At 35.1% G+C, this 15,020-nt stretch overlaps 1 protein-coding gene and 1 pseudogene across 1 annotated transcript; both read left to right on the top strand.

Moving 5' to 3' along the window:
- LOC133173120 (uncharacterized) overlaps nt 1–15,020 on the top strand; it is a 125,493-nt pseudogene that overhangs the window by 34,635 nt on the left and 75,838 nt on the right.
- LOC133173460 (collagen alpha-1(VIII) chain-like) lies at nt 397–8,508 on the top strand (the record flags this gene model as incomplete). The annotated part of the gene is made up of 4 exons (XM_061308449.1): nt 397–541; nt 1,033–1,202; nt 4,086–4,283; nt 8,323–8,508. Coding segments are annotated over 4 exons (699 nt in total), but the record flags the coding sequence as incomplete, so codon positions are not given.

Here is a 15,020-nt window from a genome sequence, read left to right as displayed (position 1 = left end):
TACCGGGGCCTGATGGAATACCTGGGAGGAGAGGACCTGTTGGATTCTCCTATCCAGGAGACAAGGGAGACCAAGGTATTTTTTAGGATTATTATGTTGATTTGCACAAAGTACAAAAATTTAAGTTTTTTTAATTTCTTATTTTCTTTGAATAATTATAGCATTGTGCACTTGTTTGCATTTTCTCAAACCCTGGTTAACATTTTCTAAGCTCAAGCAATGATTACTTATTTTATTCCAGGTGGCTTTGGTCTTGATGGAGTGCCTGGTTTGCCTGGAATACCTGGATTAAAAGGAGTGCCAGGAGATTTGGAGAAACAGTTCAAGGATACCCTGGTGAACAGGGCTGAGTAGGAAGACCAGTCCTGGTCTTGATGGACTTCCTGGTCCTGGGGAAAACCTGGTCCTGAGGGATTCCCTGGTATCCCTGGAGATGGTCTGGATGTTACTGGTCCAAGAGGTCCTTCAGGATTTCCCGAAGAGGAGGGAGATCCAGGAATCCCTGGAGAGGATGGGCGTGATGGAATCCCAGGAGAAAGAGGTGTGTCATTTTTCTTCAATATGTTAATAGATAGTTTGAAAAAAAAAATGTTGAATTTGTTAAATAATAATGAGCTTTAATATTTTAGCACCAACTTTAAAGAGTTGTTATTCCAGATGTGAACTTGAATGCTGTTACCTGTTGGACAGCCGACTATTCTGTGCTTTGTGAAGGCTAGTCAGCTGGTTCTTATCCTCTGATCATTCATTGACTAGTAGGCTTGTGTAAACTCAGAGCAGATCTAAACAAAACAATAGCATTGTCATGTTTGTGGATATCTTAGGACACTAAAAAGGATTGACTTAATATTAAAAAGCTATGTCACTGGGGTGTATGGGGATAATAGGCATTGTGGGGATCATAAACCTTTTATTCAATTACATGTGCACCTATTAAGGTTTTCCCTTTTCACCATGAATTAACTAGCTTTGATGTAAAGCCAAGAAGTCTTTTTTCTTCATGCAATTTTTTCCCTATCTGTTCAATTTCAGGTAGAAGAGGTGATGACTGTGGGGTTTGTCCTGGGGGTGAGCCTGGTTTTAGGGGAGATCCAGGTGATCCTGGTTTTGATGGACTTCCTGGACAACCAGGTCAACCAGGTTTCCCAGGACAACCAGGAGAACAGGGCATACCTGGAATAGCTGGTCAAAAGGGCATATCAGTAAGTGAAACTAGATGAAAACATTTCTATCCAATGTCTTGGATTTTCAAAGTATTACAAGCTTCAGTTACCTGTAGTTGCTAGGAATACTCTTCAACAAAATATATGTTGCTCAAATCTCAGTCAATAACTCTTTTGTTTTTAATAAACTTAGGAACACCCATAATTTAACAATTTGGATGCCATCTTTATATAAGAGGATAATTTGTTCCCATTCACACTCAGTACTTTGAAAATGCTGTAAGCAAATTAATGACAATAAAATACAGTCAATTCTTGAAATATTGCCATTTGATTCATGCCATCCTCACAATAATGCCATGCTTTTTCTGGAACGTTTTTCCTGTTTTATAAAATTCTCTTTATAATGCCAAATTCACATACCGCCATCCGCCACCCTGTTTTCACAATAAACGTCCATTCCAAAGTGTCAGTTATCTCAATATACCACCACAGGTGCATGTAGTCAGTGAAGCGTTTAATTTGGTTGTTGCTATCCAGATCACCATTGTAAAAACAGACAAGGTAATTAGAGACTTAAATAAACAATAATTTTTATTAAACATTAACTGTATTAAAAATTTGCTTTCTGTTTAATAAAAATGATATCGTTATGGCTTCGCCAAGCAGTTGTTCTTAAAGTTCACCAATAACTATATTGGTTTGACAATCCCTACTTCAAACGATGCAAAGCTTGCTTTAAAAATAGTGATACAGTATTAATTGTGAAAGTTTCAGCAACAACAATGCCTTAAACAAATGTATTTACAGGAATTCCTATTACATATTATTGGCAATAGAACAGGACAATCCTCACTGCATTTTTTAAAAACAAAATTATCATACATAAAAACCTATTTAAAGCATTTTCTTATTTTGAAATGTGTTTTTATGTTATGATAAATACTACTAAGAAAATAAACGCTAAATGTTTTATTTCCAAGAATGGTAACTCTACTTCTTGTTTCCCCAAAGATGGGAAATTCAATTCATCCCAAATTTGTTACACCACATTGAATTCTAAATTACAAAAAGGTGGTGGTTAATTGAGAATTTACTGTAGATGTAATGTAAGAAGTCGGAGACATATATGTCTCTGAAGAAGTCAAATAATTTTAAAGATTGGACCGGTTTACAGTTCAATAACAAAATTGTTGGAATGCTCCCCTCAACATTTGATTTTTATAGCTCACCCAATTAAGCCAAAGGCTCAGATGAGCTGATTTAATTTTTTACCTGATTTAATTTTTTACCTGTCAGTGGCAGATTCAGGGGTTTGGGGGGTTCCCATTGGGGGGGTTCATTTGTTAATTTAATTAATATCTAATAGCAAAGGAAATGGGTGAACAAGGCGTGCAAAATGTTATAGTATGAGAAAATGATCCTTTTTGCCCTCTTTACTGTGTGTATACTAATTCATAGGCAAATAATTTCAATCTTCTGAACCCCCCCGCCCGATAAAAAAAAAAATTACGTGTCATTTTAACGATATATTGCATAAATGCGACTCTTTCCAAGCCCATTGTTTTACACAAAGAGGTGAAATATATAGCCACCATGCGAAATCCCTTTCCGCTTGAGCGCACACAATATACACACAGGTAATCAACAGTACTGTTAGAGATCATGATGGTCCATGCAGCTTCTGATGACACAACATCATACACTAACAACCAAAACTGCACTTAGTTATTACGGTTTTGTTTTGGTATTGCTAAAGTAATATTGTTTCTAGAATTTTCTTCTTTTTTCGATAATTGAATGTTACTTCATTGAAGTACGTGAATAAACTGTGATTATTATTTAATAGAAAAAAAAATTAATACATCAGGGACGTATACTAGTTGTTTACGTTGTGCCTGTATCAAAAAGCACATTGAAAGTATTCCTTTTGTAGATGGAAGTTACAATGCAATTTTAAAAAGCAAAAGATCTGCATTTTTTTAAAAAAAAAAATTACAGTTCCAAATGATGTTGAATAAAACCCAACTAACGGTTACAGCTTTGTATAATGAATTGTGGTAAAACTGATATGTATAAAGTAGAGGTCCTGTCAAAACAAGAATTGGCCACTTTTTTATTGATTTTTTTTCAAGACTTTTTTTCCAAACATTGGGCAGGCAAGTGGGTAAAAAAAAAAAATTAAAGAGTGCATTTATGTTAGAAATTATAATTACCCCCCCCCCCCCCTTCAATGAATAAGCAATAATTCCAATTATTTCCCAAAATAATTTATATTTATTCTTCAATATGAAATATCATTATTTGTTTACATTGCAAATTATATGAACAGTACAAGTAGTTGAAAAGAGTAATTTAGGGTTTCTACACAGAATTCGAATTTTCTAAGTGTTGGAAAATTGCACATCATGCAGTTGTATTTTGGTAGACAAAGCTTCACATGCGACAGTTGTGTTGGACGTGCATTTTAAAATGAAGAATTGGATATTATATAGCAAATGGCGATATTTCTAATTTAATCAGATTTTACATTTAATTTTTTCTTTAGAAAAGTCTCATTTTTCAAGTCAACATGGAAGTTAAAAATAATCCCAAACTTTTAATTTTTTGTTCAATTTCTTGAAAATTTGGGTAGGTCGCTCTTGAAAAACAACTAGAAAAAAAGTGGCCAAAAACTAACTAATTCAATCTGAAATGCTGGAAAATGCACCATTTGGAGCCATTTTTTAAAGAAAATTTCTCAGGGGAGGCTCCCCTAACCCCCACCTATGGGGGTTAGGCCCTCCCTCTTTGGCCCTACGGGCCTCAAACCCCCCCCCCCCCCCCCCAATGGACTTCTGGATCCGCCGCTGCTGTATAAGCTAGGGTTTATCATAATTTTGTATTTTGGGAATCTGCACTGAAGTTGGATAAAACTTTCAGGGTCCAGATGGTTTTCCTGGAGAAGTTGAGAGGGTTGGACCTACAGGTGAGCCTGGGGATTTGGAAGTCCCCTCCACTCTAAAAATGAAGGGGAAGCCTGGCGAGCAGGGACCAAGGGGACCAGTTGGCAGAGCAGGATCACCAGGACCTGGTGGCCCCCGTGGACCCCCAGGTTTCTCTGGGATACCCGGAGAAAGGGTAAGAGTCACTAATTCAAGTAAGAGAAAAATCAAATATCGTTTCATAGTCTGTTAGCTTTTGAGAAGTAGGACTTAAATGATGAGACTTTGTTGTCTGACAATTTCTTCCAAATTCTTCTTGCTTTCCATTTTTAGCCGGGCTTTGCTGAAAGCAAAGTCTTGGCTGTAGGCATCGTGATCGACTGCCTTACTATAAATAGCATATGTTCAGAAAAGTAAACAAAAAGCCTAACAGCGTCAAAGCAGACGCTTCCGATAAACAAAATAGTCACATTGAAAGACGATACTTAAACAAATTTTTTTTACATCTCAATCTACGGAATTGTTAATTGATCAATATTTTTGTTTGAGAATTAAATTGAAAGAGGAATTAGATATTTACTTTATTAGGGTAATCGTGATATAACAATTTGTGCACATACACTACTGAATGCATATTGTAAGCGAACTATTTTCAATAAGCGCTGGCTTTTCGACAGGTTGCCTATATTTCATATCGTTTTCGTCGATGTTATGTGAGTGGTTATATTCTCTGTTTTGTCTTTCAGCAAATAAATAGATAAGTAAATTGGAGTTTAAAGAATTAATTAATGTGCGTTATGCCTGAATTAGGTCGCCTGACAATTGTACATGGTGTATCTGGTGTATCTAGTCGGCGATAAAAGTACTGTTTGTTTGAAACTTTAAGAATATCTCTAAAAATATGTGCATTTCTTTAACTATGAATTACATAAATTATTAAACCAATATGAATATAATTTTTTTAAATAAATTTCTAATTCAAATATATCTAAAGAAAAATCAGCAAACCATATGGTTCAACATTCTTTTAAAAAAAAGTTTGGCAATTGACAGACAAACATTTTTTGTAAAAAATTAATTGTTTTCTTAAAAGTTAAAATTAGTGACCTTAAATGTTTAAATTAGTGACATTAAATAAAACAAATGACTTATATATTCTCCTCACTAGCCATATGTTATTGGTAGAATTAAAAAAAATTGTATGACATTTTTTGTTCGTTTACTGATATTATAGTATAATTAGTCTGAATTTACGTCCGTGATGCATGTATAAACAGTAAGCTCACTGACATTGTCGTGATATCTGTAATTGTTTTTTTAAGATCAGTATAGCATTAAGGTGTCTTGAATGGCAAGAAATTTAATGTAATAATGAATTTTAAAAACATCGGTGGTCATTTATCAGAATGATGTAATTTGGTACGATACCGTGTTAATTTCTGCTGATATTTTCAGGGTTGATCTTGTGAAAACGGCTTAACAGGAGACAATTTATTAAATTTTCCTTTCAAAATAATTGCAAAAAGATGATGATTTTATGATTATATTAACGGCATAAAATAACAGCGAACACCGACTACTTGCAGCAAACAAGTGCGCCGCCATTACGAATTCGTAAAACAAAGAGACAGTTACGGATACTCGTAATTTTCTGAAAAAAAAAAATGTGTAGGAGGTCAGTCGGGTATAACCGGAAACAAACAATTTTTTTTTAGCCTAATGATGTATGTATGTAAATATTCATGAAGATTAATCTTACAGTTGTAATACTGGTAATGCTGTAATGTTTTCAATATATTACTACTCAAATAAATAAGTTAAAATTTGAATGCGTTTAAAGAAAAGGGTTTGAAAATACGGTATTACTTCGATAACCCTGAATGCAATTAAAATAACTTTCTCCTTTCTAATAAATAATTTCGAAAAAAAATCCTTATGATGGTTAAGATCTTGTGTTTGTTTGTTTGTATGTTGTTTAACGTCCCTCTCGAGAATTTTTTCACTCATATGGAGACACTACCACTTGCCGGTGGAGAGCTCCAAATTTTGTCCTATACTCGGCACTTACGGCCATTGAGCAGTGAGGGATCTTTTTCGTGCAAGCACCTATTGCGACACGGGACCTCGGTTTACACGGTCTCAACGGAAGGACCGGTCTCCACGTCCCACAGTGGGATTCGAACCCGCGACGTAAGGATTAACTCCTTACTTCGCGACTCTAGAGCAGACGCTCTTACCACTGCGCCACGCGAGCGGCTAAGATCTTGTGTAAAGGTGATGTAAATGAAGTTCAAAACTATTTGTTTTCTTTCATAATATGAAATAAACAATGCGATTCCATTTGGTTAATATTTTAATTTAATAGTATTAATTTAAATGACTGGGATAAAGATTTATATTCTGTGAAGCATGGAATATAAATAAATAAATAAAAATGTAAACTTTAAGATAGAAATTTCATGTGAATATATTTATGTATAATATATAAATTATTTATACCCATTTAACAATCAATTTAGCGTCGAAAATTTTTATGCTTACAAATTCAGATCAAATTTTTAGTGAAAAGTGGTATGTGGTATGTTTTGAATGTGAAAATTTTGTTCGAGACTTCTCACCTTGGATTCATCTCGCATGTGCTCCCAAAGCGCTTTACAGTATATTGAGCGTGCGCGCGCATTCCAAAAAAAAAAGGTCTCAAAACACATGCAAGCTCTCAAGGGTGCTCGGAAATAAAATTCGTTTATGTTAATATATAATTAAAAGAAAACAACATATAAAAATGTTCATTAGTCTTTATCTAAGTACAACACATTATAATTTTTCAGAAAAAGTTGGTTAGTCTTTGCTTCAAAACTTCCTGTTCAGAATGAAGAGCCATCTATGTACGAGCCATAAAGACCTGAATACATCATGATTTTCTCAGGCAATGACCATTATGGCCGAACCTGGAACTAGAACTAGACTCATATTCATGTCATAAAGATTAGATAATTATAATTTTCGTGCAGCTGGTTTCCTAGAGGACCAAAAATAAAGAATATTTCTTTTCTGATTAATACAGGCATGTAGTATCATTATCAGAAAAAAGGAGAATTGTCCAAACCCGAAAATCCTATTCCGTTGGAGAAGGAGTAGGGGTGGGCTACAACTTACTTTCACATTTCGAATTTCATTAATTCATTACCAAATTACCGTACTTTTAATATGCTACAATAAAATGATGGTACAATCTAATTAAAATTAGACTATATCCATTTTGCTTTTAGTAAATCTGTTCGTCGCTCGTGATAAATACCTGGTTTATATTACGAAGAGTGAGATGAAAGTTCCAATTTAAATTTGATTGCGAAGAGTCAATCAACCTTTCAATGTACAATGTCCATTGTAAAAGTTTATGTTTGAAAAATGGTGACACCCCTAGCTCCTCCGATACTATATATGTGCCTGTATGAATCAGCAAAACCACTCAAAGTGCACTGTTACCATGCATAACCACTGTGAGCTTAATGTTTAGAAAGGTATAAATGTATTTTCATGAAAAATATCACCAAGTCCTATCCTGGGGTCTTAACGTTGGGTTCTGGACCGTAAATTATTGGTAGATGGGTTATTGTTAATCATAATCATACAAACTCTACCTGTTAAATATCAATGGTCAGAAAGAAAGATTTTCAAATATGTACTAATTTAGGATTAGACAATACACTCGAACATATTAAAGCCCGGCTTTCAGTACTTTCAGTACTTTGATTTCAACTGTATGGATCTAGAAGGATATGGAGAAACATGTATAGATAATGCACAGAATAAATGTATGGGAAATAGTACAATGTGGATAGTATTAATAAGTTTTGCATTTACTGACACCTTTCTCTTCTAGTTAAAAGAAATCATAAAGTGGTATACAACCATTTTAGATACATCGTAATTGACAATCTGTTCGGCTTTGTTTAAAAAGATGTAATTTTTAAAATAAATGATGAATGGATGATATAATGTCAATAGTTCTATCAATAGTAGCCCGAAAATTTACAGGAAATCGCTTATTTTTAAAAAGTTACTAAAAAGATAACAAAGCTACTTAATCTATGCTATGTCTAGTGTACTCTATCCAGTAAATCAATAAAATTGAAATCATGTCATCATGAATGAGGATAAAGATAGAATAAAGAGATGGCATTATGGAAAGAAATTTTATGGTTTGAATTTATAAATATTTTTGATATTTCCAGGGTATTTTTGGAGACCCAGGACTAGAGGGCTTGGATGGTTTGCCTGGACTACAAGGGGAAGATGGCCTGCCTGGTGAATTTGGAGATTCCATTCCTGGAGAAGTTGGACGCTCTGGACTGGATGGTTATGAAGGGACCCCTGGATTAAAAGGTAGAGCCTTTTTACTGAGGCAGTATATAGAATAAGTAAGGAGTGAAAGCAAGTCATTTTGTTTTAAATTCTATAAGATGGTATCCCCCTCTCCAAAAAAGAAAGAAAGAAACAAAACATACATAAACAAATACACTTTCTAATGCTCACATTTGGAAAGTTGCATGTTGCTTCTTGCCATTAGTTTCGTATTTTAATGTACAAGTGACAGGAATTGTTTTTTAAAAGATTTTTTTTTTTTAGCTCACCTGAGCTGAAAGCTCAAGTGAGCTTTTCTGATCACCCGTTGTCCGTCGTCTGTCCGTCCGTCTGTCCATCCACTTGTAAACTTTTCACATTTTCAACTTCTTCTCAAGAACCACTGGGCCAATTTTTTTTATCAAACTTCAAAAACTTAAAAAGCATCCTTGGGTGAAGGGGAGTTTAAATTGTTAAAATGAAGGGCCAAGTCCCCTTCAAAGGGGAGATAATCACGAAAATACAAAAATTGGGTGGGGTCATTAAAAATTCTTCTTCTCAAGAACCACTGGGCAAGAAAAGCTGAAACATATGTGGAAACATCCTGGGATAGTGTAGATTCTAAATGTTCAAATCATGACCCCAGTGGGTATGGTGGGGCCACAATAGGGAATCCAAGTTTTACATTGAAATATGTAGTAAAAATCTTAAAAATCTTCTTCTCAAGAACCACTGGGCCAGGAAAGCTGAAACTTATGTGGAAGCATCCTGGGATAGTGTAGATTCTAAATTGTATAAATCATGACCCCCGGGGGTAGGGCGGAGCCACAATAGTGAATCCAATTTTTACATAGAAATATGTAGTAAAAATCTTTAAAAATCTTTTTCTCAAGAACCACTGGGCCAGAAAAGCTGAAACTTATGTGGAAGCGTTCTGGGGTAGTGAAGATTCTAAATTGTTCAAATCATGACCCCCGGGGGTAGGGCAGGGCCATATTAGGGAATCCAAGTTTTACATTGAAATATTTAGAAAAAAATCTTGAAAAATCTTCTCAAGAACCACTGGGCCAGAAAGGCTGAAGTTTATCTGTTGCCTGATAATCCAATAAGCACACACTGAAAAGTACTTTTGATCAATCTTATTTTATTCTGTCTATTCCTTATTCGTTTAGGAAATGTTGCAATTCGAATTGATATTTTGATTTTTTTTATAGAAGATAAGAAAATGCAATATATGTATTAAAGTGGTTTCTGGAGAGAAAAAATTGGAGTCAGTTGGTCAAAGTTTGCCACTTAAACCAAACTTGTCACAAAGTGTCCTTGGGTGATAGGGATTCATGTTTATTCAAATGAAGGGCCACAAACAAAATAAGTTGTTTCTTACAATGAGACTTACAGTTAAACATTTTGTGAAAAGGGTTACAGCTTAATGTTTTTGAACAGATCTTATTCCAAAGTAACTGAGCCCTATGGTGACTAAACATGTATGGATGATGCATCTAGGGATGCACACTACTAGGCTTGCTTCTGAAGCTGGATCTGACCTACATTTTTTGGATGAATAAAGTTTTTAGCTCACCTGAGCCAAAGGCTCAAGTGAGTTTTTCTGATCACTTTTTGTCAAGCGTCCGTCTGTCTGTCCGTCCAGCTGTCTGTCTGTAAACTTTAAACATTTTCTACTTCTTCTCAAGAACCACTGGGCCAATTTCAATCAAACTTGCCACAAAGTATCCTTGGGTTAAGGGGATTCAAGTTTCTTCAAATGGAGATAATAAAAAATTAATGAAAAATTAGTAACATCTTTTAAAAATCTTCTTCTCAAGAACCACAGAGCCAGGAAACTCATGTGGAAGCATCCTCAGGTAGTGTAGATTCAAGTTTGTTCAAATCATGACCCCGGGGGTAAGGCAGGGCCACAATGGAGGATCAAAGTTTTACATAGAAATATATAGGAAAAACCTTTAAAAATCTTCTTCTCAAGAACAGCAAAGCCATGAGTCATATTTATATGGAAACATCCTCAGGTAGTGTAGATTCAAGTTTGTTCAAATCATGACCCCTGGGGGTAGGGCGGGCCACAATGGATTATCAAAGTTTTACATAGAAATATATAGGAAAAATCTTTAAAAATCTTCTTCTCAAGAACAGCAAAGCCATGATGAGTCATATTTATATGGAAACATCCTCAGGTAGTGTAGATTCAAGTTTGTTCAAATCATGACCCCTGGGGGTAGGGCGGGGCCACAATGGACTATCAAAGTTTTACATAGAAATATATAGGAAAAATCTTTAAAAATCTTCTTTTCAGGAACATCAAAGCCCTGATTGGTCTTATTTATATGGAAGCATCCTCAGGTAGTGTAGATTCAAATTTATTCAAATTATGACCCCTGGGGGTAGGGTGGGGCCACAATGGAGGATGAAAGTTTTACATAGAAATATATAGGAAAAAATTTAAAAATCTTCTTTTCAGGAACTGCAAAGCCATGATGAGTCATATTTATATGGAAACATCCTCAGGTAGTGTAGATTCAAGTTTGTTCAAATCATGACCCCCAGGGGTAGGGTGGGGCCACAATGGAGGATCAAAGTTTTACTAAGAAATATAAAGGAAAAAAAAATTAAAAATCTTCTTCTCAAGAACAGCAATGCCATGCTGAGTCATATTTATAAGGAAACATCGACAGATAGTGTAGATTCAAGTTTGTTCAAATCATGACCCCTGGCAGTAGTGCAGGGCCACAATAGACTATCAAAGTTTTACATAGAAATATATAGGAAAAATCTTTAAAAATCTTCTTCTCAGGAACATCAAAGCCCTGATTGGTCATATTTATATGGAAGCATCCTCAGGTAGTGTAGATTCAAATTTATTCAAATCATGACCCTCTTGGGTAGGGTGGGGCCACAATGGAGGATCAACTTTTTACATAGAAATATATAGGAAAATTTTTTAAAATCTTCTTCTCAGGAACAGCAAAGCCATGATGAGTCATATTTATATGGAAGCATCCTCAGGTAGTGTAGATTCTATTTTGTTCAAATCATGACCCCTGGGGAAAGGGTGGGGCCACAATGGAGGATCAAAGTCTTAAATAGAAATATATAGGAAAATATCTTCTTCTCAAGAAATGAAAATCATGTTTAGTCACTTTGATATGGAAGCATCCTCAGGTAGTGTAAATTCAATTTTGTTCAAATGATGACCCCTGGGGTAGGGTGGGGCCCAATAGGGGATCAAAAGTTTTACAAAAAAACATGTACATATAGAAAAAATATCTCTTCTCAAGAACAGTAAAGCTGTGTTTAGTCATATTGATTTAGAAGCATCCTTAGGTAGTGTAGATTCAAGTTTGTTCAAATGTTGACCCCTGGGATAGGGAGGAGCCACAATGGGGGATCAAATTTTTACAAAGGAATATATGAGAAATTTTTTTTAAAATCTTCTGAAGTACAACAAAGCCATTTGTTATATTGACATGGAAGCATCATCAAGTAGTTTAAAAGTCAAGCCCCCCCCCTTCCCTGTAATCTTTTCAATACTGAACTGATTTGTGCTTTTGCCTAGCCAATGTGCTCAGGTGAGCGATGTGGCCCATGGGCCTCCTGTTTTTTAATCCCCAGCAATTGAAGTTTTGGGGGTTATAAAGGAAACACCTAGTCAACAACTATTCCATAATTCTAAAAGAATATTCATGACCAGAGGATGTGTCATTTTTTAAACCAAAGTCTTTTTAGCAAGTTCAAGGTTGAGGGGGGGGGGGGGGTACTATTTTATGAGCTTGTTCATCGTACCTCTAGTTGGAGCAAGTTTCATTCCCAATAATTGTATTAAGCCCTTTGATAAACAAGCTATCATGGGTGATGCATTGATACATCTAAGGAGGCACACTACCAGACTTGCTTCTGATGCTGGATTTGTCCTACATTTTCTGGATAGTTGACCAGATTATAGTTTTTCAGGCAGGTCTATTCCCAATGAACTATAAATCCTACCCATACCAAACTTGCAAAGATTGATGTATCTTCTAGGGATGAACACTACCAGAACATTTATTTGGTGTGAGGTGAGGCTTTGCCTTATACTGGTAGATAACAGTGTCAAGGTGAGCTTTGTAAAGTAAGATGCTTAGAATAGCAAATCCCTCTTTGTTGCATGTTTAAATGAACAGCTTTCAAATTACAAAATTCAAGGACAGCATGCATGTTGCATGTTTTCCTATCTTTTTGTCCCCCGCTTTCACTGAAAGTGGGGGATATTAATTTGGGTCTAGCTGCCCGTCTGTCTGTCCAGCTGTTTTTCTGTCTGTCTGTGACACTTTCGTTTCTGCGCAATATCTCGAGAATCTTTTGAGCTTTCGCAATGAAATTTTGCATAGCAACCCCCTATGGCCTAAAGAAGAACCCTATTGATTTTGAGGTCAAAATATCAAAGGTCAAGGTCATAAATTCTGTCTGTTTTAACAATTTTGTTTCCGCTCGATATCTCGAGAATCCTTTGAGCTTTTGCAATGAAATTTTACATAACAACTCCCTGTGGCCTATGGAAGACTCCTATTGATTTTGAGGTCAAAAGGTCAAAGTTCAAGGTCGTAAGTTCATACATTTTGTTTGTGTGTAACACTTTCATTTCCCGGCAATATCTCAAGAAGCTTTTGAGCTTTTGCAATGAAATTTTATACCTTAACTCCCTAAAGCCTCTCTTGCTCCTCTCAAAGTGTCCCGCCCTGTTTTTTAAATTTTTTATTTATTGTATTAAAAGTTCTTGGCACTATTTTTAGCACAGGGGCATGTGGAGAGTTATAATACAGGTTGTTGGCGGACTTTATATTCTAATTGCGTCTATAAGAACTGCTTAGTAAAGGCTAAATTAGAGACCATGTATTGTGTAAAATTTTGACAATATCGAACTTGAATATTGATAAACATTATATGTGACCTAATGTTTGCATTTAATTTCTTGTATAATCAAGTGGCATCTGTGGTCTAAGGGTATGATTCTTGCTTAGCAAGTGAAAGGAACCGGGGTCAAATCGCGGACGATCCTTTTTTTTTTTTTTGAATTTTTTTTTTTTTGGATTTACTAAATGATAGTATTCAACCTGTGAAATGAAAAAGTTATGACGTCTGGCATGTACAACTCATAAAATCATTATTACAGTGTGATAAATATTCTATATAAAAAGAATCTTCTATACACATAATAAAGAATAAGCAATCAAATCTTTATTTCCATATTAGCATCTTCTATTTCAATATACATGTATACATTAAATAATTCTACAAATCCAGGGGGGGAGTGCCCCCCCTCCCCCTGAACTGCGCATGCTCTTCTTTTTTCCCTAAGCGGGGGACACAATTTCTCAGAATTAGATTGTGTTGTATTGTTTTCATCACAAAAGAGTTTGCTTCATTTTGAAACATTTCATGACAAATTACATTTGATGATTTTATCATGAGTTAGAAAAAGAACTAGATGCGATCTCGTTGCGAGCAACGAGTGGGTCTTCCGTCCGATTTTTGATAAGATGAGATCAGAATTTGGCTTAGATTTTTGTTCAAATATAATGATAAAAATAAATTGTTAAGACGAAAATTTTGCTTCAGTAGTGTGTATTAAAACATTGATCATTAAAGAGTTATAGATTAAAGACTTTCGGCCCGTCCTGACCCCTATTTTGAGGGGCCAGTCCTTTTCTCTTGGTATCTTCTTATAGCTCTCATGATTTTGATCATTTTTGTTCAACAACTATTCTGAAATTCTTTTTCGCTTCTGAGATATATGCAAAAGAAATATTTAGGGCTGGCCCTTCAACTCCTTAATGGGGGCGTTTAGCAAAAATGAAAAGGTTACATATTGTTATTTATTTTGAACATCTTTTATTCAACACTGCTTATCAAAATATTTCCCAATTTCGAGATATAGAGTGCCAAAGATTTGTCATTCTGGCCCCTTGTGGCCCCTAATTATGTAGCATATGATGTGAATATTATGTAATATATAGTTGTAAATTGTTGAGATAAACATGTTTGCTTCAATAATGAATTACAAAATATTGAGCATTAAAGAGTTATTCCTCAAAGACTATCGGCCCCTCTCAGTCCCTATTCTGAGGGGCCAGTCCCTTTTTCTTCATATCACTTTAAAGCTCTTATGATTTTGAACATTTTTTTGTTCAACAACTATTCAGAAATTCTTTTTCGTTTCCCAGATATTTGCAAAAGAAACATTTAGGGGCCGGCCCTTTAACTCCTTATTGGGGACGTTAAGCAAAAAATAAAAGGTTGCATATTGTTCAGAACATTATTTTGAACATCTTTTGTTCAGTATTGCATATCAAAATATTTCACACTTTTGAGATATATAGCGTTAAAGATTTTGCATTTTGGCCCCTTATGACCCCTAATTATGTAACATATAATGTGATTATCATAATATGTAGTTGTAAATCGTTAATATTAACATTTTTGCTTCAGTAATGCATTACAAAATATTGATCGTTAATGAGTTATTGATAAAAGACTTTCGGTCCCTCTCGGCCCTTATTTTGAGGGGCCAGCCCCTTTTTCTTCATACCACTTTAAAGCT

The sequence above is a fragment of the Saccostrea echinata genome, unplaced genomic scaffold (assembly GCF_033153115.1).
Source record: "Saccostrea echinata isolate AGI-Se365-2 ecotype Australia unplaced genomic scaffold, CSIRO_AGI_Sech_v1 ptg000056l, whole genome shotgun sequence".
Classification (NCBI taxonomy): domain Eukaryota; kingdom Metazoa; phylum Mollusca; class Bivalvia; order Ostreida; family Ostreidae; genus Saccostrea; species Saccostrea echinata.
The sequence above is the reverse complement of the archived record's forward strand: the minus strand, read 5'-3'. Positions and strand labels throughout refer to the sequence as shown.